The following is a 24,864-nucleotide window of genomic DNA, read 5'->3' on the forward strand; positions in this document are numbered from 1 at the left end:
CAACTCTACTCACTTAACCTTCTGGGGATGATTTGCAACCAACCACGTTGCAATTGCAGGTTTAGCCATGCCTGGTAAAATAAGACTCCAGAGTTCAGGTAACGTTGGGTGGACCTAGGAGGCTTCATTTATTAAAAAACATGTGCTGAGTGTGCAGAATACTACACTGTAACCCAGGGCTGGATTTAGGTTTGATGAGGCCCTAAGCTACTGAAGGTAATGGGGCCCTTTATATGTCCAGCTGTCCTTTGTCAACAACAAATTGTTGCTGTTTTTTGTGTTGAATATATGCTATATGGTAATTTATGGACCTAATAGGTATCTAAAGCCATTTGCACATAAAAAATATGTATTTTATCAAAGTAATTGTTGAACTGAAATACAATTAAGAAGAAGTATATTAATAGTGGGGGGGGGGGATTTTGGAGGGGCCAAGAGAGTGGGGCCCTAAGCTATAGCTTGTTTAGCTTATACAGTACGTAAATCCGGCACTGCTGTAACCCACTGCAAAGCTTCACAGACCACAATTTTGCTCTTTTATGTCTGTCTCCAGAAGATTATCTGCCCTTAGTGACCTTCTGAATGCAGAGCATGTGTTCCCTGACCACAGCTGCCCTTACGGACACATACATCCCTCTTTTAAAGGGTGGAGCCAAATGCCCATAAAATGCAAGAACTACAAGTACATACAGTATAAACCATATGAGTCTATATGAAGCTGAAAAATGTATACACAATAAGCCAAAGGCCACTCACAACGATAGAGATTGGTGATAACACAGTGAATCCCAGTCTCTACGTCAAGCCTAAACAAATGAACTTCTCGATTAGTCCTTCGCTGAAGGACTGAAAAGGTTCTCTCACGGGGGCGCTGCTGTTTGCAAACTCACAGAAGGCAGGAATAAACCCGGCGTAGGGTTGGGGTTGGGGGAACTGAGGAAGAAACTAGGAGGCGTTTTTTTTTAAAAAAAGAGTTATTTTTAGCGCGGAGGGAGTGTCCAAAAAATAAACCAAACTCTCGTACTTTGCAAACCTGAGAAGCCAACAGAAGATGGCGCGGGTACACGGGCGTGTGGGAGGCGTGGGAATCACCAGCTGTTCACCGAAAGCCTCGAGACAAAACTCGCCCCTCTCCTATTGGTCCCTTTTCCTATCTGCTTAGAGATAAGCGCTACCTCTTTCCCCTCCCGAGGTTGTTAGTTGGCTAGCTCGTGGATGTAGTTGATACTGACAGGACAGGGGCTCAAGTTCTCTCACTCTGTATCTAAATCTGTATCTAATGGGAGTTCTTCTCCATCACTTTCTCCAGGTTGGAAGTAATAGATGCTTATAGAGGTCCATGTAGAGACCACAGCATGTGGCCGAGTGTGAGCCTCTCCACTCAGAAACAAAACATGTTTCTGACAATGTTTGTGCTAGTTTGATACACTGCCCCCCAAACTGAGAGGGAGAAGATGAGCTGCGGCTTGCAAGACTTGTGGCATCTTTGCGTCCTCTGATGCTGTGCATGTTTGCTCAGAAGTAAGTATCACTGAGTTATATTATTATTATTATTATTATTATTATTATCATCATTATTAATTCAATTTATTTACCACACTTTATCAGAAGATCCAAGAGCAGTGTACAACATTAAAAACACATAAATACAGAATATAAACATAATAAAAACATAATGACAGACAGCCTAATCACCATCATGATAATAACAGTCCACTCCCCCACACTTTCACAGGCCATAGATTATATTTGGCCTGGCTAAAGAGGAATGTTTTTGCCTGTGGCCTAAGGTTTACGACAAAATAAGCATGTTTCAGCCTTAATGGTTCAGGTTAGAGGTGACCCTGTGGTCTAAACCACCAAGCCTTGCTGACGAGAAGGTCGCCGGTTTGAATCCTCACAATGGGGTGAGCTCCCGTTGCTATGTCCCAGCTTCTGCCAACCTAGTACAATGGTACTTCAGGTTACATACGCTTCAGGTTACAGACTCTGCTAACCCAGAAATATTACCGGGTTAATTAGAAATATTACTCGGGTTAAGAACTTTGCTTCAGGATGAGAACAGAAATCGTGCAGCGGTGGCGCAGCCGCAGCGGAAGGCCCCATTAGCTAAAGTGGTGCTTCAGGTTAAGAACAGTTTCAGGTTAAGAACGGACCTCCGGAACGAATTAAGTACGTAACCAGAGGTACCACTGTAGTTCAAAAGCACACCAGTGCAAATAGATAAATAGGTACCGCTGGGATGGGAAGATAAAAAGCGTTTCCATGCGCTCTGCCTTCTCCATGTGCCAGTAGCGATTTAGTCATGCTGCCTACATGACCTGGAAAGCTGTCTGTGGACAAACACTGGCTTCCTCAGGCTGAAAGTGAGATGAGCGCCGCACCTCATAGTCGCCTTTGACTGGACTTAGCCATCCAGGGGTCCTTTACCTTTTTACCTTGCCGGGGCTCATGCCCCAAAACCCCAAGCAATAAAACACCCTTCCGGTTGTAGTAAATGTCAGTCCCTTTAATTATCCTGTCAGTCAGCTCCCTTCAAATCCAGAGCGAGAGTTCGGTGGTATGCAGAAGTTTATTTTATTTAATAAAATTTATACACCACTTGATTTTTTAAAAATAAAAAAACTCTCAAAGTGGTTTACAAAACATAAAACAGTCACACACACACAGTGCTTTTTCCTGGGGGACACAGGGGTACACTAAGCCTGGGGGCAGGAGAGTACTAAAGCTTTACTCCTCAGCTGATGAGAACAACTGCATTGTACATGTCCACTTCAAGTCCAGCCCCAGACTTTTTTAAAAGGAAGGAGAGTCTGTGGTAAGGTGAAGTCACAACAGCAGCTGGGCCAAATTGCACCACATGCCAGTTTATTGTGAATCTAAGTTTGGCCTCATTGAGGGGCAGTATTTCAATAGGAGTAGGAAAATAAGACTACCCTAAACATTTTTTCAGATTAAAATTTCCTCAAGCATCTGGGTAGGCTACAATTCCCAGCACCGTTAAACTACAGCTCCCAGGATTCTCTCGGGGGAAGCCATGGGCATGCAGACTTATACAAAAAAAAAGTGTCAGGCGCGTTCCGCGAGCTAGTCAGTATGACCACCCGGAAGCTCCCTACAAAGGAAACGCGGCGACGGCGGGCTCCTCTACTTTTTTCCTTAGCTCTATGAGCCAAAGCCGTCACTTTCGCTCCTCGCCTCCTTTCCGCGTTCGCGTTCCGGCAAAGCGTGAGCCTCCGCGGCCGCCGTACGGAAGCCGAGGGGGCCGGGGTGGGGCCAATGTAGGCCAGGGCCGCGCGGGCGGGGCCGGGGCGATGGGGAATCTGTTCGGGCGCAAGCGGCGGAGCCGGGTCACCGAGCAAGATAAGGCCGTGCTGGTGAGAGCAAAGAAGGGGCTGGGAGGCAGGGAAGGCGGCGGCGGCGGCTGCAGGAGCAGGAGCAGGTTGCTGTGACTTGAGTGCAAAAGGCTGCAAGGTAGCCAGCAAATGTGTGCTGCAAAGGAGCCCCTGTGCCTTGACAGAGCCCGGACCCGCATTTATCCCACGTAGACCCATGTTTCCACCGTATGTGACATGCCCAATTCCCCTGTATTTATTTATTTATTGGCAGTTTGTTTGGGTGGGGAAGAAAAGTGATTTTTGGCAGGTGCTGTTTCTCCTAAATGGGGTGGGAAAGCCAAAGATCTCTTTCTTAACACAGCTGTTGAAAGTTAAAGGAACTTTGGCTTCTTTTCGGACTGGCTACACTTTCTGTTTCTCTCTAAAAAGAAAAAGAAAGAAACCCGAACAAACGAACGGAAGTCGTGGTGGTGGCTGTCGTGTTCCGGATTACTTTGGCAGTCAGGTGGAAATACTCCCAGGCGGGTACTTAAGAGCAGCAAAGCACTATAGAAAAAAAATCAGCCTTGAATTTAACAGCTTGCCTAGTAACAGCCATAGGTGACCAGGAATTGCAGGCAGGCGAGTTCGTGGGGTCGGGCAGTTGGAGAAGGGGCTACAGTGCTCCATCTGCCAGCCTGCCTAGTTCCCAGGCAAGCTGTGTTGGAAGGAAAGCCTATTTGCCCATGACCAAGCTGCTGGGAGAGGGACAGGTTGTGCTGCCTCTCTTCCACCAGTCTGTTATAAAAACCACTACTGAAGAGGTTATTTGCCTGCATTTCCTTACTGTCTGTGGAGGAGTATCATAGAGTTGGAAGGGACCCTGTAGATCATCTAGTCCAACCCCCCTGCAATGCAAGAATATGCAGCTGTCGTATACACGGATCAAACCTGCAACCATGTCATTATCAGCACTGTGCTTCTCCCTTCTTCACAGCCAGGATAGAAATGCAGCCTCGTCATTTGGGGGGGGGGTGTTTTCATTTGGAAGGCTATTATAAAATAGTAGCACACTATGTAGAATGAGAAGTTTCGAGGTTGAAATAAGATGCCCCCAGACTGAGGGGATAAAGTCACAGTGCTTTGGGAATGATGGGAGCTCTGTCTGGTGAGGTCTTGAGATTCCACTGGATTATCATTTATATAGAGCTGGAATATCTAGGTCAATATCTTAGCCACAAATGTGTTCCCTATCCTTGACCATAGTTTGTGAAATAGGAGAGCAGTTGTGCAGGCTGCATCCTAAACACAGTTACTGAAAAGTTTTCAGAACCCTTTGCTAGTGGGAAAACAATCTCCAGGAGTATGGAGAAAGCTGAGGCCTCCACTACATTAGAGACACCCACCCCCACAGTGCTTTCTCCTGCTGATGGAGAGGATTTTGTGTGCCATCCTGCTCACCAACCCCCATTCATCAACATGGAGAAGGGAGTAGGATTGCATTCTTAAGTCCCTTTGAACTGTTAGTGACTTATGAACAAGCATGTTTAGGATTGTGCTCCCATGGTATCTGTAAATGATTGAATACCATGTCTATGGTGTGGAAGAGTTTTCTGAGTGTCAGAAAAACCAGTGTTTTCAACACAAAGAGCCTGTGTTCAGCCTGTCACATTCCAACTCCTTGAACTGCACCAGAGATGGGGAAGCTGTGGCACACCAGATGTTGGGTTCCAGCTCCCATAATTTTGGACCATCCAACATGCTAATGGAGTCCCAGCAACATCTGGAAAGCCACAGGTTCCCCATCCCTGGTGTATATAGACTTGTGGCAGCTCTCCAGGATTTCAGACAGCCCTTATCTGGAGATACTAGGGATTGGCTGCTTTGTCATCACACCACTTTATTTCGCCACTGCATCTGGTGTATTCCAGCTGTGGATTTGTTTTCTGCATTTTTCTCCAAGCACATTTGAAAATGCTTCCTATCTTGGCATCCATTGCCAGTCTCACTTTCAGCAGTGATCGGCTCCACTCAGGATCCCCTATCATAGAACTGTAGAGCTGGAAGCATAGCTGTCAACGTTTCCCCCTTTTAAAGGGAAATTCCCTTATTCCTAATAGGATCCCTCACAAGAAAAGGGAAAAGTTGACAGGTTGGAAGGGAGCCGGGGGGGGGGGGATCCGTTTGTCCAACCCCCTGCAGTGCAGGAATCTCAACTAGATCATACCTGACAAATGGCCACCCAACCTCTGTGCAGATGGTTCTTCCTGACTAAGTGCAGAACCTTACATTTGTCCCTACTAAAATTCACTTTTGGTCCAGTTCTCCAATCTGTTAAGGTCAATTGAACCCCGATTCCGTCTTCTGCAGTATTAGCTACCCTTCCCAGTTTGGTGTCATCGGCATATTTGATAAGTGCCCCCTCAATTCCTTCGACCAAGACATTTATAAAGACATTGAACAACATTAGCCGAAAAACAGAACCTTGCGGCTACTCACTTGTCACGTTTTTGAAGATTTGCGTTCAGCACTGAATTTAAGTTCAGAGTCTCAGGGTTACTCTGCAGTATCCATTCTAATATTTAGGGTGCCCCTAATAATGTGGAGGTGTCAAAAGCTAGATGTAGCCATCGGAATTGGAACTGTACTCAGTAAAGCATTGCAGTGAGTCTGTCCCTTAACTACTGAAGGGAGGGTCTTTGCCTTAATACAGTTCTTACTTAAAACCAGCTGTTTGCCAACTTTTTCATTCAGTTCTTAATAGTCTCATTTAGTTTGCATACTAACAAGAGGTATAAATGCCCAGTCTGCGTCTCAGTGGTGAGAAATCCATGGCCTTTTCGTTATTAGCATGGCCAATCATCAAGGATGATGAGAGCTGGAGTCCAGCAACATCTGGAAGATCAAAGGTTTCACATCTAGCTGAACATCTCCCCCTCCACTAGCTATTGCCCTGGGAATACAACATCCCTATGCTCCACTAGCTGAACATTGTGCCCCAAATCTGAATTCCACATACTGTTTTGTAAGTTTGGAATATCATCAGATAGATGCTGCTAGTTTTATTATGCTGCGGCCTGAGAGCAAAAGCAATTTGACCAACTTGAAGGAGGAAACACATGGTAAAGCACTCTAAAACTTTTATTGTCCCTCTCCCACCTCTCCCATGAGGTACGATGTTTCGTACCCGAGAGCCAAAGGCAGTGAGTTGGTGTTTAACTTTGCAAGGTGGAACTTTAAGCTTCTTCTGCTGTTTTTGCAGCAAGCCAAAAACGGGAATAACAAAGTAGGTTTCAAGGATCAGGCTGCTGGGCTTATAAGCAGGTCTGCCTTAAAGGGAGATTTTGGTTTCTCTTTTCCAGTGGTCATCCTAGCAAGGCTTGTTGGTGCACCTTCTAATGGCCAATTTATTTTCTCCTGTAGCAACTGAAACAGCAGCGGGACAAACTAAAGCAATATCAGAAAAGGATATCGCTGCAGCTGGAGCGGGAGAGGGCTTTTGCCCGGCAACTATTAAAAGATGGCAAGAAAGAGTAAGTCATTCCAAGTCACTTTGCACCCTTTCCATACGGAGGTGCTCAGTTTATGGGCTGGTTCAGAAAGTTAAGGTCTTCTCAGTGAGATGACCCATAACTGCCCCTGTGGCCTCTCTTGTATGGGTAAAGCTTGAATTGACATATTGCATTCCACTGATAACGGCTAAATGATTCCCATTATTTCAACACGTGAAGCATTTACTTCCACACTTGAAGAAACTGCCTATGGGAAGCTTTCTTTACAAGTGCATCCCTGGAGGAAATTGAGGTGCATCATGTAGAAACCTTAAATCTCTGACTGGCCATGGTTTAATATTTAAGCTGAATACTGTTGTTGCTGGTGAAGCGTTCTAACTACCTTGGCTCAGCCTGCATAATAACGCAGTGCTAAAATGAATATTTTCATGCATAAGGTTCCAGGTTCAGTCCTTGGCATCTCTAGTGAAACATGGCGTGGCTAGGAGCTACTTTGGTACTAAATGTACCAGGAATTGATATAACACATAAGGGAAAGGCTGTAGCTCAGTGGAGTAGCCTGCACAAGGTCCCAGGTTCAAACTCAGGCATGGCCAGATAGGGCAAGGAAATAATCCTGTCTCTAAGGAAATCTGCTGCCTGTCAGAGTAGACCAGGGTGGGGAACCAGTGGCCCTCCAAATGTTGTAGGACTCTGATTCCCATCATCTAGCACAGGCATAGGCAAACTCCAGCCCTCCAGATGTCTGGGACTACAATTCCCATCATCCCTAGCTAATAGGACCAGTGGTCAAGGATGATGGGAATTGTAGTCCCAAACATCTGGAGGGCTGGAGTTTCCCTATGCCTGATCTAGCATATCCATTGGTCCAAGAAACTATGGCTATTGTATATGAATGATAGAAATAACCCCAACAACATCTGGAGGACCACAGGTTCCCCATTCCTGGTATAGACTGTACTGAGTTTGATAGATCACTGTTTTGACTTTGTATAAGGCCACTTCCTGTGCTCCTAACTCCAGTGAGAAGAGTGATTTGAAGCTGTATAAGCTTTGTTAAAATTTCTAAACGGGTACTACTGAGCATTCTTAAAATGTTCCTTTATTGCATCCTGCTGGAGAGAGGAGTCCTTTTGATGATTGGTCACACAATGGGCAGCTTCATTCATGTGACACAACCAGCAGAGAAATAACGAATCTTTCTCACAATGCCAGGACTTAGGCATCTAATGAAATGGATTGCCCTAAGCTTGCAGTCAGACAGAAGGAAGCACTTAACATGTTGCAAAATTAATAATTGAAAAAATAAATATTGTGATGGCCGCGAGCTTTAATAAAAAATTTAAAGGGTCAAGTAAGTAGAGAATATACATATTAGTTATTGCTGGTCATAATAACTAAAAATGGGACTTCTGGATCTGAGGCAGCCTATCTGACCATCTTTAACTTATTCCTTGCTTCTGAGAATATTGGAATCAATGGGTTTTTTTTATTATTAAAAAAAATCAAGATCAGCAAGGCAAGGCAGAAATTGCTTTGGTTTGAAGGATTGTTTTCTACAGCCGGTGCTTTTTTTCTCCTCCTAGGAAAGCAAAGTTTCTGCTGAAGAAAAAACGGTATCAAGAGCAACTGCTGGACAAGACAGAAAACCAAATTAGCAACCTGGAACGCATGGTAATGGAGGCATCCAGTGTCATTGTTTTCAGGGCTTTTACAGCTGTCATATCTGTATGCTGCTAAATTTTGTTTAATTGTGCTTAACTTCTAATTCAAGCTGTCTTAGTACTTAGCATTAGTTGGACATCTTGGATTACAACATGAATGTTTAAAGTGTTATTTTGTTTTGTTTTGGGTTAGGTTTTTTGTTTTTGTTTTGTTTTTTGCTGAGTTCCGAATGCAATGTCATGTTTTAAGCTGTAATATCGGCCTGTGCTGCAGTGTTCTGCAAGCCAGTTTTGTCTGTTCCTCTTCCATTTGGCTCTGTGGTGGCCTGTGGAATGTAGAGCATACTGTCTACTGTGGCTGCGGTTGTCTACTCTCCCTACTACATATTGATGAAATGCATCACTCGCTGACCCCCTCTGTTGACTTCTGTTTCCTTCAGGTCCAGGATATTGAATTCACACAAATTGAGATGAAAGTGATTGAGGGCCTCAAAATTGGTAATGAGTGTTTAAATAAGATGCACCAGGTGAGTGTGAGCCCAGGGTCCTTGGGACTGTTTCATAAGGGACACTGGTTGGGACATCTCTTCTGACCAACCTTCTTTTCCTGTAGGTTATGTCAATAGAAGAAGTGGAAAGGATCATGGATGAAACCCAGGAAGCTGTGGAATACCAGAGGGTATGTATTGTCCCTGTGTATCATCATGGAGATCCTTTTAACCATTGCACTGCTTCATTCTTATATTTGTATGACAGCAATTCCACCCACTTAGATGCTTGAAAGTGTTTCCATCGTGCCTCCTAACTTGCTTATGAAGAGGAGTGGAGACCCTATTTTGCTTTAACATATTGCATTGCAAACCTAGAGACTAAACTGTTCTTCGTCATTGCCCCTTAAACAGGTCAGAGATGACATTTGTTCATGTCAAGAAGACTGTCATAGAAGGAGGGAGGGAGTTGAATATAGCTTGAGTGCCAAGTGGCTGGGTTTCAGCGGAGTATTTTGTAGCTTTGGGTCTATGTTCCTATGTTACACTGACCCATAGATGTTCTCATCTTACAATGCTTAAGGATATGGTGCTATTCTGGTGTTCACCATGCATTCTGCCCTTTTCCTTTGCAGCAAATAGATGAAATTCTGGCTGGCAGCTTCACTGTAGAAGATGAAGATGCCATTTTAGCAGAATTAGATGCCATCACTCAGGTGAGTGTTTAATCAGCAACACTGGTAATTCATTGTTGGGCTACATTTTGCAGTGGACATTTTTCATCTCACGCGAGGGGATTATCCATCCCATATACCTGGCAGGTAATAAGGGGTCCTTATTATAGCTCCTTGCATTTATGTCTTCTGAAGCCTTGAAGAGGTCAGCCCAATCTTCCCAAAGAAGCTTAAAAACAAAAAGGGTGATACCCAACCAAGAGCTGACCTATTGAAATGTATGGGCTTAAGTTCATTGAGTATTGCGAATGCTGGATTCTGCCAGTATTGAATAACCTTTACAACATGTTTCCTTGGTTTACCCTTTGTTTTCTTCGCCTTCAAATGAAAGATTCTTCCACGCTAGTGTCTGAAGATTCATGTGTCCCCAGCTACTTCCGTGGATGCAATCTGTGGTGGAGATTCTGGCCTGCCGCTATGGCTCCCTTCTTAGAAGGGATGGAACTTCACTTTGAGCCATTAGACTACGTTCACGCAATAAATGCCAGCTTATACGAATGGTTGGGTCATCTGCCCGATGTGACAACAAACCCATCCAGGGCAGGCAATTGATCAGTTTCTTGCACACGGGAACCAGTGTTTCTGTGCTGCCAGAGTTCAAGCTCAGCTTATTTTCCCTCATCCACCCCAGCACTGCATCCAAGCACCAGTGCACAACCTCCTCTAATTCAGATGTCATGTAAGAAATACAGCCCCAAAACTACGAAAGCTTGGAAATGGAAAAGTGGATAAATAATTGTCCCTGACCTCGTGTAGCAAGGTCTGATGCTAGGAGAGTGGCAGGGTCCTGGTGGTCCTAATTTTGGGGTTGACCGCCAAAGCCAAAAATTGTGGAACCCCTGCTGCCTAATATCCAACTCCACCACCGATCTGGTGGTGATTGTAAAGCATTCAAAATATTAGCCTTTTGATGCTTTCCACAAAATTCCATTGCTTATCAGAGTGCATATCAGATGAGCATATTATAAACTGCAGCAAGCGCAAAATGTGGTTGCCTGATTACTGGTGGGTGCCAGACAATCAGAATATAAATGGTTTTGTAACAGTTGCGCTGGCTGCCAAAGCTTTTGCAGACCCAATTCAGAGTTCTGGTTATTACCTTTAAAGCCCTGAGCTGTCTGGAACTGGATTACTTAAAAGACCACCTACACTCATACTGCCCTGCCCATATCTTGAGATCTTTGTCAGATAGCCTGCTTCAGTGTCTGCCAGTGAAAGCAATCAAGCTGGCAGGTGCTCAGACTAAGGCACAATGGTGGCCCTGCAGTTATGGAATTTGATTCCTTGGAGATCAGACAGACCCCATATCTTGTATCCTTTAAAGAGGGCTTAAAGACCTTTCTCTTTTCCAAAGCTTTTAATGTGACTCATAGAGAGCAGCTGCTTATTGGAGTTTGGATCGTGGTCCTGTTGCTGGCATTAATTCCACAGTTAATGTTGATTCCATATTGTAAACATGATATAAGTCGTGTTGTGGAGGACTTTCTCAAAATGGGATATAAATCCATTAAATAAATGAATGAATAGATTGGCACAGTTATATTCCCAGACCAATAGCTGCCACCCAACATGATTAATCAGGGTAACTCGCCAAGGAAGCAAAAATTCTGCCAGAATCTTGTTAGTAACCCAGAACCAAAGCTCTAGAGCCCAGCCAAATTCTCAGCTTCTGAGATGGTATAGGGAGCTGCACTCCTTCCTATGTGCTTGGAAGTTCTGGTTAAGAGTTGCTTGTTATCCCCAGAACATTTGTTTCACAGTGTGACTTCTTTTCTTGCAGGAACAGATAGATCTTCCAGAGGTTCCATCAGAGCCTCTCCCAGAAAAGATTCCAGGTAGCGTTGTCTGTCTTGTTTTCTTTCCCTCAGTTGTGCAGGCTTGTGCTTTTGGTTGTGCCTGCATGAACCACGTGGCACATGGGAGATTTAAGAATAAGCTTGGCAGGTACTATGCAAGTGCCAACTCCGCAGAGCGCTCTTAAAGCAGCTCTAGAGCACTGACTATGTCAGACTCCACCAAAGCTTTACTGTATGTTATCATGCTACAGCCCAACACTTGACATTTGTAGAGTGCTTTAAAAAGTCCAAAGACCTTCATGTGCCGTAAAGGTGAAGGTACCCCTAACCATTAGGTCCAGTCATGGATGACTCTGGGGTTGTGGTGCTCATCTTGCTTTACTGGCCGAGGGAGCCGGCATACAGCTTCCGGGTCGCTTCTGGCGAACCAGAGCAGCACACGGAAATGCCGTTTACCTTCCCGCCGGAGTGGTACCTATTTATCTACTTGCACTTCGTGCTTTTGAACTGCTAGCCTGGCAGGAGCAGGGACCGAACAACAGGAGCTCACTCCGTTGTGGGGATTCGAACCGCCGACCTTCTGATTGGCAAGCCCTAGGCTCTGTGGTTTAGACCACAGCGCCACCCACATCCCTATAATTCTCACAACAACTGTAAGTTAGATCAGTTGCACTATCCCAGTATGGGGAGGGTGGGGAGAGTGGATTCACAGTACAGATGATGTTTGAACAAGACAAAAAAAGGAGGCCAAGCTCTGGTTGAAAACCCTGTTGTAGCCATACAACTGGTGTTTGGTTTGGGTGTTCAAAAACAAACTCTATCTGAAATACAAGGTAGTGGACTTGTGGAGAGTGGAGGTGAGCAGCCATAGGTGTACAAAAATGACTGGCTTGAGAACTGGAAGTTATATAGGGCATAGGGAGCACTCAGCAATCAATGTGTAAGCCATACAGATTCCTGGACCTCTAAAGAAACAAATAACAAAAGCTGCCTTTACTTATTATTATTATTATTAATTGAATTTGTATTCCGCCCTATACCAGGAGGTCTCTGAGTGAAAAAGTAGTAAAAAGATCACAGCATATAAAATTTAAATAAAAGCAATAACCCGATAATACCCCCCCCCCAAAAGAGCCACATTTTAAAAGGGGTGTTGATCAGGTCAACCCAAGGCCTGGTTAAAAATGAATGTTTTTGCCTGGGGCCTAAAGGTGTATAATGAAGGCGCCAGGCAAACTTCCCTGGGGAGAGCATTCCACAGACGGGGAGCCACTACAGAAAAGGCCCGTTCTCGTGTTGCCTCCTTCTCCAGACCTCTTGAGGAGGAGGCACACGATATATTAACCAGCAAGTAGACACTAATGTTATATCATATCCTTCACAGTTTGGAAGAATATCCTCACTTGTTGGTACTGTAGTAGTTTCATCTTTCTCTGCAGAATCTCTTACCTCTGCCTCGTGTAATAAACTTGTATGCGGTGCAGTTTGGCCTAGCTGCTGTTATGACATAAACTTCAATATACCTTACCACTGTCTCTCCCTCCTTTTAAAAAGGCTGGGGCTGGACCTGAAGTGGACATGTACAGTGCAGTTGTTCTCATCAGCTGAGGAGCAAAGCTTCAGAACTCTCCTGCCCCCAGGCTTAGCCTCTCCAGAGAGATTTGGGGAAAGTACTATCTCAACTTCCTTGTTGGCCGCCCTTAGAACATACAAGGCGTAGAACTGTATCAGGGCGGCGACAGGGAGCATTCCTGCTCTTGGCACAAGTATACAGACATCCAGGAGCATTTCAAATGGAAAATCACAGTCTTCCCTGAAACATGAAGATATGTTTGAGAGATGTTGCTGTGGGATTGGGAGTGTTTGCTTGCATAGCATCTCCTTTGTCTCCTCTAAAGGGAGCAGGTAGCAAGACAGACCAGTTGTAAGACTAGATAAACCATTGGTCTGAATTTGGTTAGCTCTAACTCCAGCCGAGAAAGTTAACTCCTTCCTGTTTCCTTCTATTTACAGAAACATCGCCGGTCAGAGTCAAACCAAAGCCAGAACTGGTGGCTGCATCTTAACTCCATTTCCTGGGGGATCCCTGCAGGCTGTCCTGGACTTCCAGCATGCCTAGGGTGCAAGAGGCTTCCGTGGTGTCCCATTGGCTCTGAACAGCCACGCTGGAGCAGGTTTCCTGCACAGAATGGAAGCTGTAAACTGGTTAATATCCCATATCAAGATTATTTTGTAGTGTGCACACTCCTTTTTTTGTAACGTAAACTGGATTAAATGGTGACTCTCAAAACCCTTCAAGCCAAATGCTTTCTACAGACCTGATGTCAGCTGCAGACCTGCCTCAGACGCCAGCACAGCCTCTTGCTAACTCTGCCTAAGCCCCATGGTGCCCTTTTGAGCTTGTGGGCGCTGTGAAAAGTTACGAGCTTTCTGCTACCGTGCGGGAAGAATTGCTGGGAACCCTCTTGGCCTTCCTCTTCACTTGCCTCTCTTCAGTTCTCTGGCTTTTTCGAATGGGTTCTCTCTCTTTTTTTCTTTGTTCTTTTTTTTTGGAAAGAATGGAATTTACGGAACTTTGGCCTGTACCTGAATTAGACCTTGTTAGCTTGATGCTGAGATGGGAGCGTCACTTCCAATGGTAGCAACAATTGCTTGTGCTGACGTGGTAGTGGAAATACAAGAAGATTACCCCGTGTCCAGTGTGCTTCTGAGACAAATGCAGTTAATAGTTCTATGCACCACCAGTTAGCGATGCGAGGCTGCTGGCCTTGATCTTAGAAAACTGAAGGCCTGTTTCCTACAGGGATAGGAATCTATAAAAAGTGCTTGCTAAGGATTAATTCCTGAAATCCTATACAGGCATCCTGTTTCCCCCTTCCTTTTTCTTCCTTAACAAATCCATGGTGTGAAGAGCTGAACACTGTTTCAGCTGAAACTTCTCAACAGGAGAGGGGTTTGGTAGTTGCAAAGCAGCTTCTTGATTAATCTTGCCCTTCCCAACTTATCACAGTTGTGAAATGGGCTGAGACAGGAGGCACATCGCCTTTTCTCAGAGGTGGAGGCTGCCTGCCATGTCTGCTTTTCCTCTGTTCTTGTATGGAGCAGTCAGGAACATGGCAAGCCAGTGGTGCTAAGTATTGCTTTCCTCTTAATTATAGAAGACCTGAATGTGCTTCCCTGCCCCCCTCCTGAATGCTGAAAAGGGCTGGATCCCAGTTCGTTCTGATGGCCTCCTTGCCCTTAAAAGGATGTCGAAGACTTTGCCCCAGATCACACGGCTTCAGGAACCTTGAAACATGGGTCCGACCTGCTTTCACAGTCGCAGCCCACCAAACTTGTATCCCAGACTTACTGCCTTTTGAGAGCCAGCTGGTCTGTGCTGAGCACGACCCGCAGGACCCGCTGAGATGGGGGCCAACCATGGCTGAGCGGTTGGATGGGTTGATGCAGTGGGGGGGTGGGAGGAGAATGATATTGAAGACCCCAGAGGTTGCCACTGTCTGGGGTCTACAGCTCAGCGCTGATAAACGTTTCCTCTGATTGACCCCACTTTCTCTCTGAACCCTTCCCCAAACCGCCTTGTTAGTGAGTGGAATTGTATCCTCAGGCTCCTGGGATTCAAGCCTCTTTGAATGTAGTGGGCTTTCTCTAGTGGGTTTTTGACTAAGGCCCTGCCTGTTTTGCTGCTGCAAAGAACCCTGAATGACTCGTCTTCAAAGTCCTCTGCTAGCACTTGCCCATTACCATTCACAGGGAGATGGAGCTGCTTGATAGTGGCCCTTTAAGGTACACCTAGACCTTCCCCCACCTAGGCACTCTTTGTTAGCATTAGGAAGGCTGAGCAGTAGATCAGATTGAGTTCATGGTTCGCAGTCATCCTTTCTATATAATGTGCTCAAAGACCATTCGACCAGCCTTTACATCTGGGAGACAAATAATTACGGGAAGTGTGCTGTGATTTCTTACAAGTTAGTTTGTCTGTTGCCAATTCTGTCTCAGTACTGCTGTATTCACTTTGTTCACCAGGTGGCAGTCCTACCCTTACTTACCTGTTCCATCACTGTGGCTGAGAACAAACATTCTCCGGCTTTAACCTCTTAGTAGCTGTGGACTGCTGTCATTGATTGATTGTTACTACATTTGTGAGCAAATGCCAAGGCCTGCTTCTCAAGCAGGACTTTCTCATTGGTATTAAGGGTACTGTAGAAGCATTCAGCTTCCCTACAGGGATCCCCCGTAGGCTCCATTGCGCCCAGTTAACTAGGTAGCTCAGTGCCCAGGGGAAATTAACGGGAGTGCGTTTTTCTTCCTCTTCTTCACTGCCAAGAAGTACAGGAAAGAAAGCCAGCGAAAGAGCCTGCCAGCTCCGTAGGAGAGTAAGGACTGCAGATATGTAAAGTGGCCTTAGAGAGTAACCACAGTGCTAACTAAACAGCTTCCCTCTGCAATATCCCCAGTCGGTGACATCTTTGGCTAAAGCCGGGTAAGATTAGGGCTGCTGCCCAGCCTCTCCAAACTCTCCGCTTCCTGCGCGCGAGTCAAAAAATTTCCATCTCTTGGCTGAATCTCTGTGCAGCTCCTCAAACAGTAAAGCCAGCAGGAGCAGTTCAGGGTAGCAGCAATAAAGTGTTTCTGACGCCTTCAATCTCTGGTGTCCAGTCGCATACCTCCATCAGCAGCCAATGCACTTCCCCCCACGCCACCCCACCTTGGGACCTGAAAGGTATAGAGGATGTTGGCTTCCTAGGATTGCTCTTACGGAGCAGGAAGGGCCTTTCTGAAAGAATCCTTGTCGGTTAGAAAGTTAAGGAGAGGATTGCGAATGGCACTCTCCTGTTCTAGAATGTATGCAAGGGGCGGTTTTGACTTGCTAGTTTGTTAAAGAGCAGCTGGACCACTCCATGGCATTGTTGGTAACCTTTGGGGAGACTGAAACTGGTGCTACAGAAAGAAGGGACACAGGTAAGAGTGTTAATGTCAGCCTGTCTTTTGTTTTTCTGCAGTGGGTCTGCCTTTTTGGTGGGGAGGAAAAGCCACAATGAGTGTCCCTCCCATCTGCTGGTGCTTTTATCCCTCTGGGTCCAGAACTTTCTGTCCCTGCCCCAAGGAGTTGTGCTCCACACAAAGCATCCTCACCCCCAGGGGATGGCAATCTCAAAACAGAGAAGAAAAGAAATTACTGGGTTTTCTTTTTTTCTTAGGTGTTCCTGGGAATAAAACTCTTCAAATGGAAGAGACCAAAGTTTAGCACCCATTACGCAAGTGGCAAGACTCTAAACAGAGCATTACTCAAAAGTTGTCCACGAGGGAACAGTGCTTCTGCTAGATATCAGCTTGATATGGATGTTCTTCCCGCTGCCTTGACTTCAGGGAGTTGCTGCCTTTTAAACTCTGTGTGAGTGGGCACCTTGCCTCCTGAGCTAGTTATCCCTTGTGGCCTCCGTGCATCTTCCTTAAGAAGAGTTGCTTCTTTATTTTTATTTCCTCCTTTCCTTCCTTGAGCTTATGTAACTGCTGCTGTGTGATGCCTGGCCCTGATGTGGTTTCTATGCCAACCCAGTGCAATACTGGGCTACTGGGAGAAGGAAAGCAGGGAGAGGATTTTGCTCAGGTATTGGCCAAATCAGCCGTTCTGGGGGTGTCAAAAATCAGAATGGCTTTTCTGAACTCCTAGCCTGTCTTATAGATCAGGAGTGGCTAACCTGTGACACTATTTGTTCTCGGACTCCAGCTCCCATCCTCCTCAGCCAGCATGGCTAGTGGTCAGGGATGATGAGATGTCTGTAGCTCAATAGCATCTGGAGGGCTAGACGTTTCCTACCCCTGTTCTAGATAAATGAAGTTTTTTGGGCATTGAAGCAGTCAACCACCCACAATTAGATTCCGGGTGGGGACCAGGGGTGAAGAACTTGTGGTCCTTCAGGTGTCATTGGACTACCAGCCCCCAACAGCCTCAGACAGCATTGCCAGTGAAGCTATTGATGTAGCTATTCAAGTTGAAATCCAGCAACATCTGGAAGGCCACAGCTTCCCAAGAAGGCTCCCACCCCTGGTTGATGTTCCATTATCTCTTTAGCTTTTCTAGAGAAGCTACAATTTCCATTGAAGGATGACTGAGATGTTCTTCCCCTCAGACCAATAGAGATTCCTTCCGTTTTTCAACCTTACCTGTCCCTGGTACATTGTATTGAGTGCTAGAGTTTACAAACACCGTAAGAGTAGAGCAAGTACAGACTCTGGGGTACACCAAGGCAGCTGATGAGGGAAAGATCATTCTATACTGCAGGTTCCAGTACTACCACACCATGCAAGTTCCTTCTCACAGATACTGAAAGGAATCTTGCAGAAGTTTGGTATATTTTATTTTATTGCTGCTTATAGTCTATACTCTTAAAGGCAGGAAAGGGAGGTTCTGTGTCAAGACAAAATAAACTAGGCCACATCCCTAAATTAGCCAGTCACAGGGCAAGAAAAGTATTGACAGGTATGTAGATTTTATAACCCACCTTCTGTGTAAAACCAGAGTAGCTTCCACTCAAACTATGGCAAAGCTTTAACAAATTAACAAGAGTAGTCTAACCAATAAATGAGCAAACTGAAGAAGTCTGAATGCCTATGAAAACTGGAAAGCTTGGGTCAACAAAGACATTTTGACTTGCTTCTGAATGCAGGGATGGGAGAGAATGGGTAACATCCCCCATGTAAGGAAACATGGGTGCCATTTTGCTAGTTAATACATCCTAAGTTAAAACTTGGATCAGCGCCTCTCCAGGGCACAGCAATGGAGCAGCAAACTCTCCCTAATGCAGGGATGAGAATTTCTCCCCCCCCCCGCCCGCCCCCCAAACCAAGGCCCATGTTATATCATCTGAAAACTGTTAGGGCTCACATTCATTCAGTGGATGTGGTCAGATAGAAAAGTAAGTGGCGCCAGAGCAAAAGTGAGCAGGAATTGCAGATGTGTCTCTTAATCTTTGTCCATTCTTCTAGAATGTACATACAAGACGATGCTTGGGCTGTTGATGATCTTAAAAATGGTACCCAGAAGCAAATGATAAGTTATTGCATATCCTTCAAATGGGCTGCTGCATTGTGTCATCAGTGGTTTCTTTCAAAGTTCCTCAGTTTTAAACCTGGATGTTGACAAAAGCATGGGCAATGGGTTCCAAAAACCTTGTTCTCCAATGAGAATCTTTTTTACTTGGGGAAATGTTTAGTTCCGGCCACAGTTTCCATCTGGGAATTGAGGGTCTTTCCAGGATATGGTAAACACAGATGGGTCTCCTCCAGCTAATGTGGATTTCTGACCAGTGTTAGCTCTGTGTTGTCTGGATTCCACCTAAGGTTGTTCCACTCTGCCCCACGCAGCCACAGTCGCCAGGAAAGAAGCAGCACTTGAATCTGATATAAAAGAAGCCTGGGTGTTGTCAGCATGTTGATGACACTTCAACCCTGTTCTTTGGATGATCTTGGGAGCTTCACGAAGGTGTTAGGGAGAAAGGGAAATGACAGGATTCTTCAGCACTCCATAGGAGAACAGCCAGAGATGCGAGGAACAATTTCTCCCAACAGAACTCTCTCGGTGACTGGAGAGGTAATTTTCCTATAACATGATTTTTGTTAAGCAAGGGGTGCATAATTTGAGACTCTGCTCAGTTTTCTAGCTGTTAAGTTACATTGAACTCACTGGGACTTGCTTTTGAGTAGACCTGTATGGAAGTACACTGAGAGCCTTTCAGATATTGACCCCATCAGTAAAGGGAAGACCAGCTTGCTTCATTGGCTCAAGAAGTCCAGCTCACTTGATAACAATCCAGAGTACACGTTGCACCCTTGTTTTCAGAGACAGTTTCAGTTACCAGACTGTGAAAGGAAAGGAATATTAGCAGGGGGGGAAATGGCTTCATACTTGAGCACTTACTCGTGGGCAATATAACTCAGCATCCTTTGCACTTAATTCTTTTGCTGTCCAAATATCCCAAATTGGTTATCCTTAGTTAAAGGATGCGGGTGGAGCTGTGGGTTAAAGCCTCAGCGCCTAGGACTTGCCAATCATCAGGTCGGCGGTTCGAATCCCCGCGGCAGGGTGTGCTCCCGTTGCTTGGTCCCAGCGCCTGCCAACCTAGCAGTTCAAAAGCACCCCCGGGTGCAAGTAGATAAATAGGGACCACTTACCAGCAGGAAGGTAAACGGCGTTTCCATGTGCTGCGCTGGCTCGCCAGATGCAGCTTGTCACGCTGGCCACGTGACCCGGAAGTGTCTTCGGACAGCACTGGCCCCCGGCCTCTTAAGCGAGATGGGCGCGCAACCCCAGAGTCGGACACGACTGGCCCGTACGGGCAAGGGTACCTTTACCTAGTTAAAGAGCATGACTTTTAAAAACAAAAGCCCTATCCAACCAACCAATTATGCAAATTGCATAAGCTATTCCCATCTTCCTAAGGGATCCCCGGAGAGCAATGTGAGGTTCTGCATTTACTGGCCTATAAATCAATTTAATATACAAGGTGTGGGGAGTGTAGGTTTGGAAGTCTCTAAGGAAGTGATACTTATATCTATTTTCTAATTCTTTTCCCTTATATTATTTGCTGCATTTCACCAAAGCCATCAGGAAACCTCTCTACAACATTCCACTGTGGTCCCCCTTAAACCATGCCTAATGAAAAAACTAGGTTGAAGAAAGAGTTCGCTTACCTGTATTAGAAGCTCATTCCATGTATTGATTCAAATTTACAGCTCACCCTAAAGGCTTCAGACAGAAACACGCACATACCCACACCTATTAAAATGCAATGAAACCTAATAAAATTACAACACTAAAATGAACTCTGCCAGATCTCCAAAAGCCAGTCTAAACAGGTCTTAACAGTGCTCACAAAATATGTTCAGGCTTGGACTTTGGGAAACTTGTAAGCGGAGGGGGTGGAAATTTGGCAATATGTCGGAGATTATGCAATATGTCGGAGTGTCATTTTTTGCCTCCAATTGCCTAGGACTTGCCGATCAGAAGGCCGGCGGTTCAAATCCCCGCGACGGGGTGAGCTCCCGTAGCTCGGTCCCTGCTCCTCCCAACCTAGCAGTTCGAAAGCACATCAAAGTGCAAGTAGATAAATAGGTACTGCTCCAGCCGGAAGGTAAACGGTGTTTCCGTGCACTGCTCTGGTTCCCCAGAAGCAGCTTAGTCATGCTGGCCACATGACCTGGAATCTGTACGCCGGCTCCCTCGGCCAATAAAGCAAGATGAGCGCCGCAACCCCAGAGTTGGCCACAACTGGACCTAATGGTCAGGGGTCCCTTTACCTTTACTCCATGTCGCTAGATTTTTAAAACAGAAAGAATATTGTTTTCAAATCCTCTACCATTTCACAGAGGGAAATAGGAGCAGCAAGTACTCATATTCTCTGACCCAAGTTTTACAGCCCTGGTCTCCTCCCTGACTAACTACACATAGCTGAAGGTTTTGGTTTGCTGTCATAAAATCTGCAAACGCCTGTCTCTGATGGGAAGAGGATATTTGTTTGGTTAAAAATCTATTGTACTCCCAATAAGATTGTCATAAGTTCCAAAATACATCTCAGCAGCTGCAATGTGCAAATTGGGAGGCCTTGCACAGCGTGGTGCCTTTGTGTTCATGTGCCTGCATTGACACACAATATGATAATCTGTTTCCCTGTTCCCGAGATTTGCATTCTGAAGAAAACCACCAAAACACTAATTTTCGTAAGGCATTTCCAAAGGGAAAAAAGGCCAAAATAACGAAAGTGATTTATCAAGGGAAGGTGCTGGGAAATAGGGACTGTCGTTGGTGAACAAAACATGTGTTTTGATGTTGCTTCTGGTATGAAAATGTCTAAAGCCAGCTCTGCTTTCAGAGGCCACTTCTTGCTTATCATGGCCTCAGAGAAACAGTCTCTTGCTTTAACCTTCTGCGTACCCTACCAATCTCTGGGAGTTCGGAACATGAGTACATGGAAGGACCTTTGTCTGACTTTCTAAATAATAAATGCCTCCTTTGCCATCAGAAGATGATGTTGGAGATTAATAGTGACAGCTGCAAGAAAGAATAAACTTTTGTTAAAGGGCATTCTGGGTATCATTAGCATCAGCAGTGGATCTGTACAGAGTGGGAGGCTGTCTCTGAGCTATCCTGCCCACATGTGTGAGAGACAAATTCACCAATGATACATAAGCTTCACGTGGCCCCCTAACCTCCCCTCCAGTTATAGTTTCGTCCATCTGCTTTCTGTGGCATCTCAAGTGTAAGATAGGATGAACTGATCCTGCTGAGATTTATAAGAGGAATGCAGTAATCAAATTCTCATCGTTTGGTTGAAGCCTCTGTGGAGACTTCAAGAACAAGATAACACTAGTGCCGCTGCAACACATTTTAAATAATGTGCTTGTTGGCATCACCATGGAAATGAACAGAACCGACCATAGCATATGATGACAGGATGGATTTTTTCCGCAGCTATAATAGTTGAGCCTTTGTGACAGTTCATGCCGAATTATGTGCATTAGTCTAGTTTGCATAACTGGTGCTGAGTAGCTTTTTTTAAAAAAAAAAAATTGCATGCAAAATCTAGAAGCAGGTAAAAAACAAACAAACCACAAGATGTTCCTTGAGCTTGAAAACCATGGTGACTACAGAACAAAGACAAGACAGAAATGGCTTCTAGCGGGCAAAGCTAGCAATACATGGAAAAGTGCCTTGCTGTTGCTATGCTCCCTTTTTGGATAAATCTGACTTGGCCACTGCGATACCCCTAACCTCTGTGCTCTGGGAACATCCAGGATGGATTACTGTCATGCACTCTGTGTGGGGAATATGAATGGAAAACTTAAACTGCCCCCCCCCCCAACAAATGCAGCAGCCAGATTACTGGGTCACCTTCCATTTAGAATATATGCAACCTCTGCCCTGGTTGCCAGTTTATTTATGAGCCTAATCCAAAATGTTCGCATTAGTTTTTAAAGCCCTAAACAACTTAGGCCCCAAATATATGAAAGACTGCTTCCTTCCCTACAGAGCCTTTTAGGTGTTAGGATCAGCAGAGGGGGTCCTCTTGGTAGTTCCACACCCCCACTCAGATGGTTTTTTTTAGGGGAGGGTGGCAACCTGGGACAGGGCCTTTTCTGTGCAATCCCCAAAAGTGTGCAATCCCCTTCCCACAAAGGTGCTTACAGCAACTTCATTTTTCACTTTCCATCATATGCGGAAGACACATCACCCTTGGGCTTGGACACCTGAGATGTATGTTTTTGTGGCTCACCCTTTTCTTCTGACAGTGTTCGCCCCTCCCCCCGACCTTTTCAAAATAGTGTGTTTGAAACTGCTGTATCCCAATGTGATGAAGGGTGGGTAATAAATTGAATGAAAAAGAATAAGTATCCAAGGCCAGACCCTTATCAGGTGGCTACCAACTCCCCACGACATATTGGCATATCTGTGCCTCACCTGCTCAATGGCCTGCCCTTAGGCAGTAATGACCCTATCGTTAGGTAGAGTGAGGCAGCTGCCTCATGCAGCAGACATAGAGATCCTGCAATCGCAACCGTTTTCAGCTTGAAGAACAGCACTTTTTTTTTATCTTCTTCGGAATCTGTGCATGAGAATACTACTCAGAATAGATTGTCCAAATTAAGACTGCTGCATTTAACTATTTTTCTGTGTATAAGACACCCCCATGTATAAGACGCTCCCTATTTCGGGGGACTCCAAATTAAGAAAACACTCCTCAGCGCTACCCGTGCATAAGACGAGCCCCAATTTTAAACATAATTTTTTGGTTAAAAAACCTAGTCTTATACACGGAAAAATACGGTAATTTGTCATGAACTGCATACCCTCCAACATTTCTCCAATGAAAATAGAGACGCTAATAATAATAATAATAATAATAATAATAATAATAATATCCCACCCGTCTGACTGGGTTGCCCCAGCTACTCTGGGCGGCTTCCAACATATATAAAAACATAATAAAACATTAAACATTTTTTAAAAATCATCCCTATACAGGGCTGCCTTCAGATGTCTTCTAAAGGTTGCATATCTCCTTGGCTTGGGGGTCGCATAACTCCATCCCCTCCAACATTTCTCCGATGGCAGTAAGGACGTCCTAAGGAAAAGCGGGACATTCTGGGATCAAATCAGAAACTGGGGCAGCTTCTGTAAATCCGGGACTGTCCCTGGGAAACAGGGACATTTGGATGGTCTGCAATTGTAAGGGCAGTTGGTGGAAAAACTTCCACTGACCTGACCTTCATGTGCTACAATGGGCTCACCTTGTCTCCATGGTTATGCCAACACACACACAGTTTAAAGTGGTGTTTCAGCTGATACAGGTGTTAATCTTGCTGCTGTGTTAGCATTAGGAGTTTCTCTAGGTGGTGAATGAACACATTCTTGGCTTCTGGCCTTGTCTGTTGTTCTCAGCCTAAAGGTTAAAACGGAGCTTCTGCTAAGCCTAGGCCTGTGCAGCCTTTTCCAGCACACACAGGATAGTAGGGACCTGCTTGCTACTGTTTAGTTTCTGTGCCTTGTGGTGTTTATGTAAAGTCACCGCTGCCTAGACAACAGAGAAAATGTGACTGGGGGTGGGAGCTACGTACAAAATAAAAGGATGGCCCCTGTAACTGTTAGCAGTAAAGGGAAGGAGGTCAGAAGGTTTTCTGTACATAGATTCCCACTAAAAGATAAAGTCCAGAAGCAATTTAAAGGTAAAGGTAAAGGGACCCCTGACCATTAGGTCCAGTCATGGCTGACTCTGGGGTTGCGGTGCTCATCTTGCTTTACTGGCCGAGGGAGCTTCCGGGTCATGTGGCCAGCATGACGAAGCCGCTTCAGGTGAACCAGAGCAGCGCACAGAAATGCTGTTTACCTCCCCGCCGCAGCGGTACCTATTTATCTACTTGCACTTTGACGTGCTTTCGAACTGCTAGGTTGGCAGGAGCAGGGACCGAGCAACGGGAGCTCATCGTGTCGCGGGGATTTGAACCGCCGACCTTCTGATCGGCAAGCCCTAAGCTCTGTGGTTTAACCCACAGCGCCACCTAGAATCAATTTACAACCCAAGTATTAAAAGTAAATCAAATAAACATAATTAAAAACAGATTTAGCAATACAATAACATATCAATGGTACTCCAGGAAAAGCAAAAAGTCAGAAATGATGACAAGGCTGAGTCTAGGGAGATGTCTCTGGAGACGGCATTCCATAAACAGGGACATATGTGATCAAACACTGGTGGGATGTGGTTAATAGTACCCTGCCTTGTTTCGGTTGTGTGGTGGAATGAAATTATCAACAATGATTTTTTTTCTGTTTTGGGAAAAAATAAGGGAAGCTCT

The 24,864-nt window shown here is 45.3% G+C and overlaps 1 protein-coding gene and 1 long non-coding RNA gene across 2 annotated transcripts; one reads left to right on the plus strand and one right to left on the minus strand.

Annotated features, from left to right (window-relative positions):
• The first annotated feature begins 3,229 nt into the window (after window positions 1-3,229).
• On the plus strand, window positions 3,230-13,801 carry CHMP6 (charged multivesicular body protein 6). Its single transcript, XM_083428078.1, has 8 exons — window positions 3,230-3,377; window positions 6,741-6,850; window positions 8,416-8,503; window positions 8,934-9,020; window positions 9,107-9,172; window positions 9,617-9,697; window positions 11,496-11,550; window positions 13,525-13,801. Exons 1-8 carry the CDS (start codon window positions 3,315-3,317, stop codon window positions 13,575-13,577), a joined length of 603 nt encoding a protein of 200 aa, XP_083284204.1. The 5' UTR covers window positions 3,230-3,314; the 3' UTR covers window positions 13,578-13,801.
• Window positions 13,802-15,599: 1,798 nt separating this feature from the next.
• LOC310671788 lies at window positions 15,600-24,290 on the minus strand. The gene is made up of 2 exons (XR_014508194.1): window positions 20,206-24,290; window positions 15,600-19,114 (listed from the first exon to the last, which is right to left on the minus strand). It is a non-coding gene; the product is annotated as an uncharacterized lncRNA (long non-coding RNA).
• Between the last annotated feature and the right edge of the window lie 574 nt (window positions 24,291-24,864).

The sequence above is a fragment of the Podarcis tiliguerta genome, assembly GCF_965153285.1.
Source record: "Podarcis tiliguerta genome assembly, chromosome: 2".
NCBI lineage: Eukaryota > Metazoa > Chordata > Lepidosauria > Squamata > Lacertidae > Podarcis > Podarcis tiliguerta.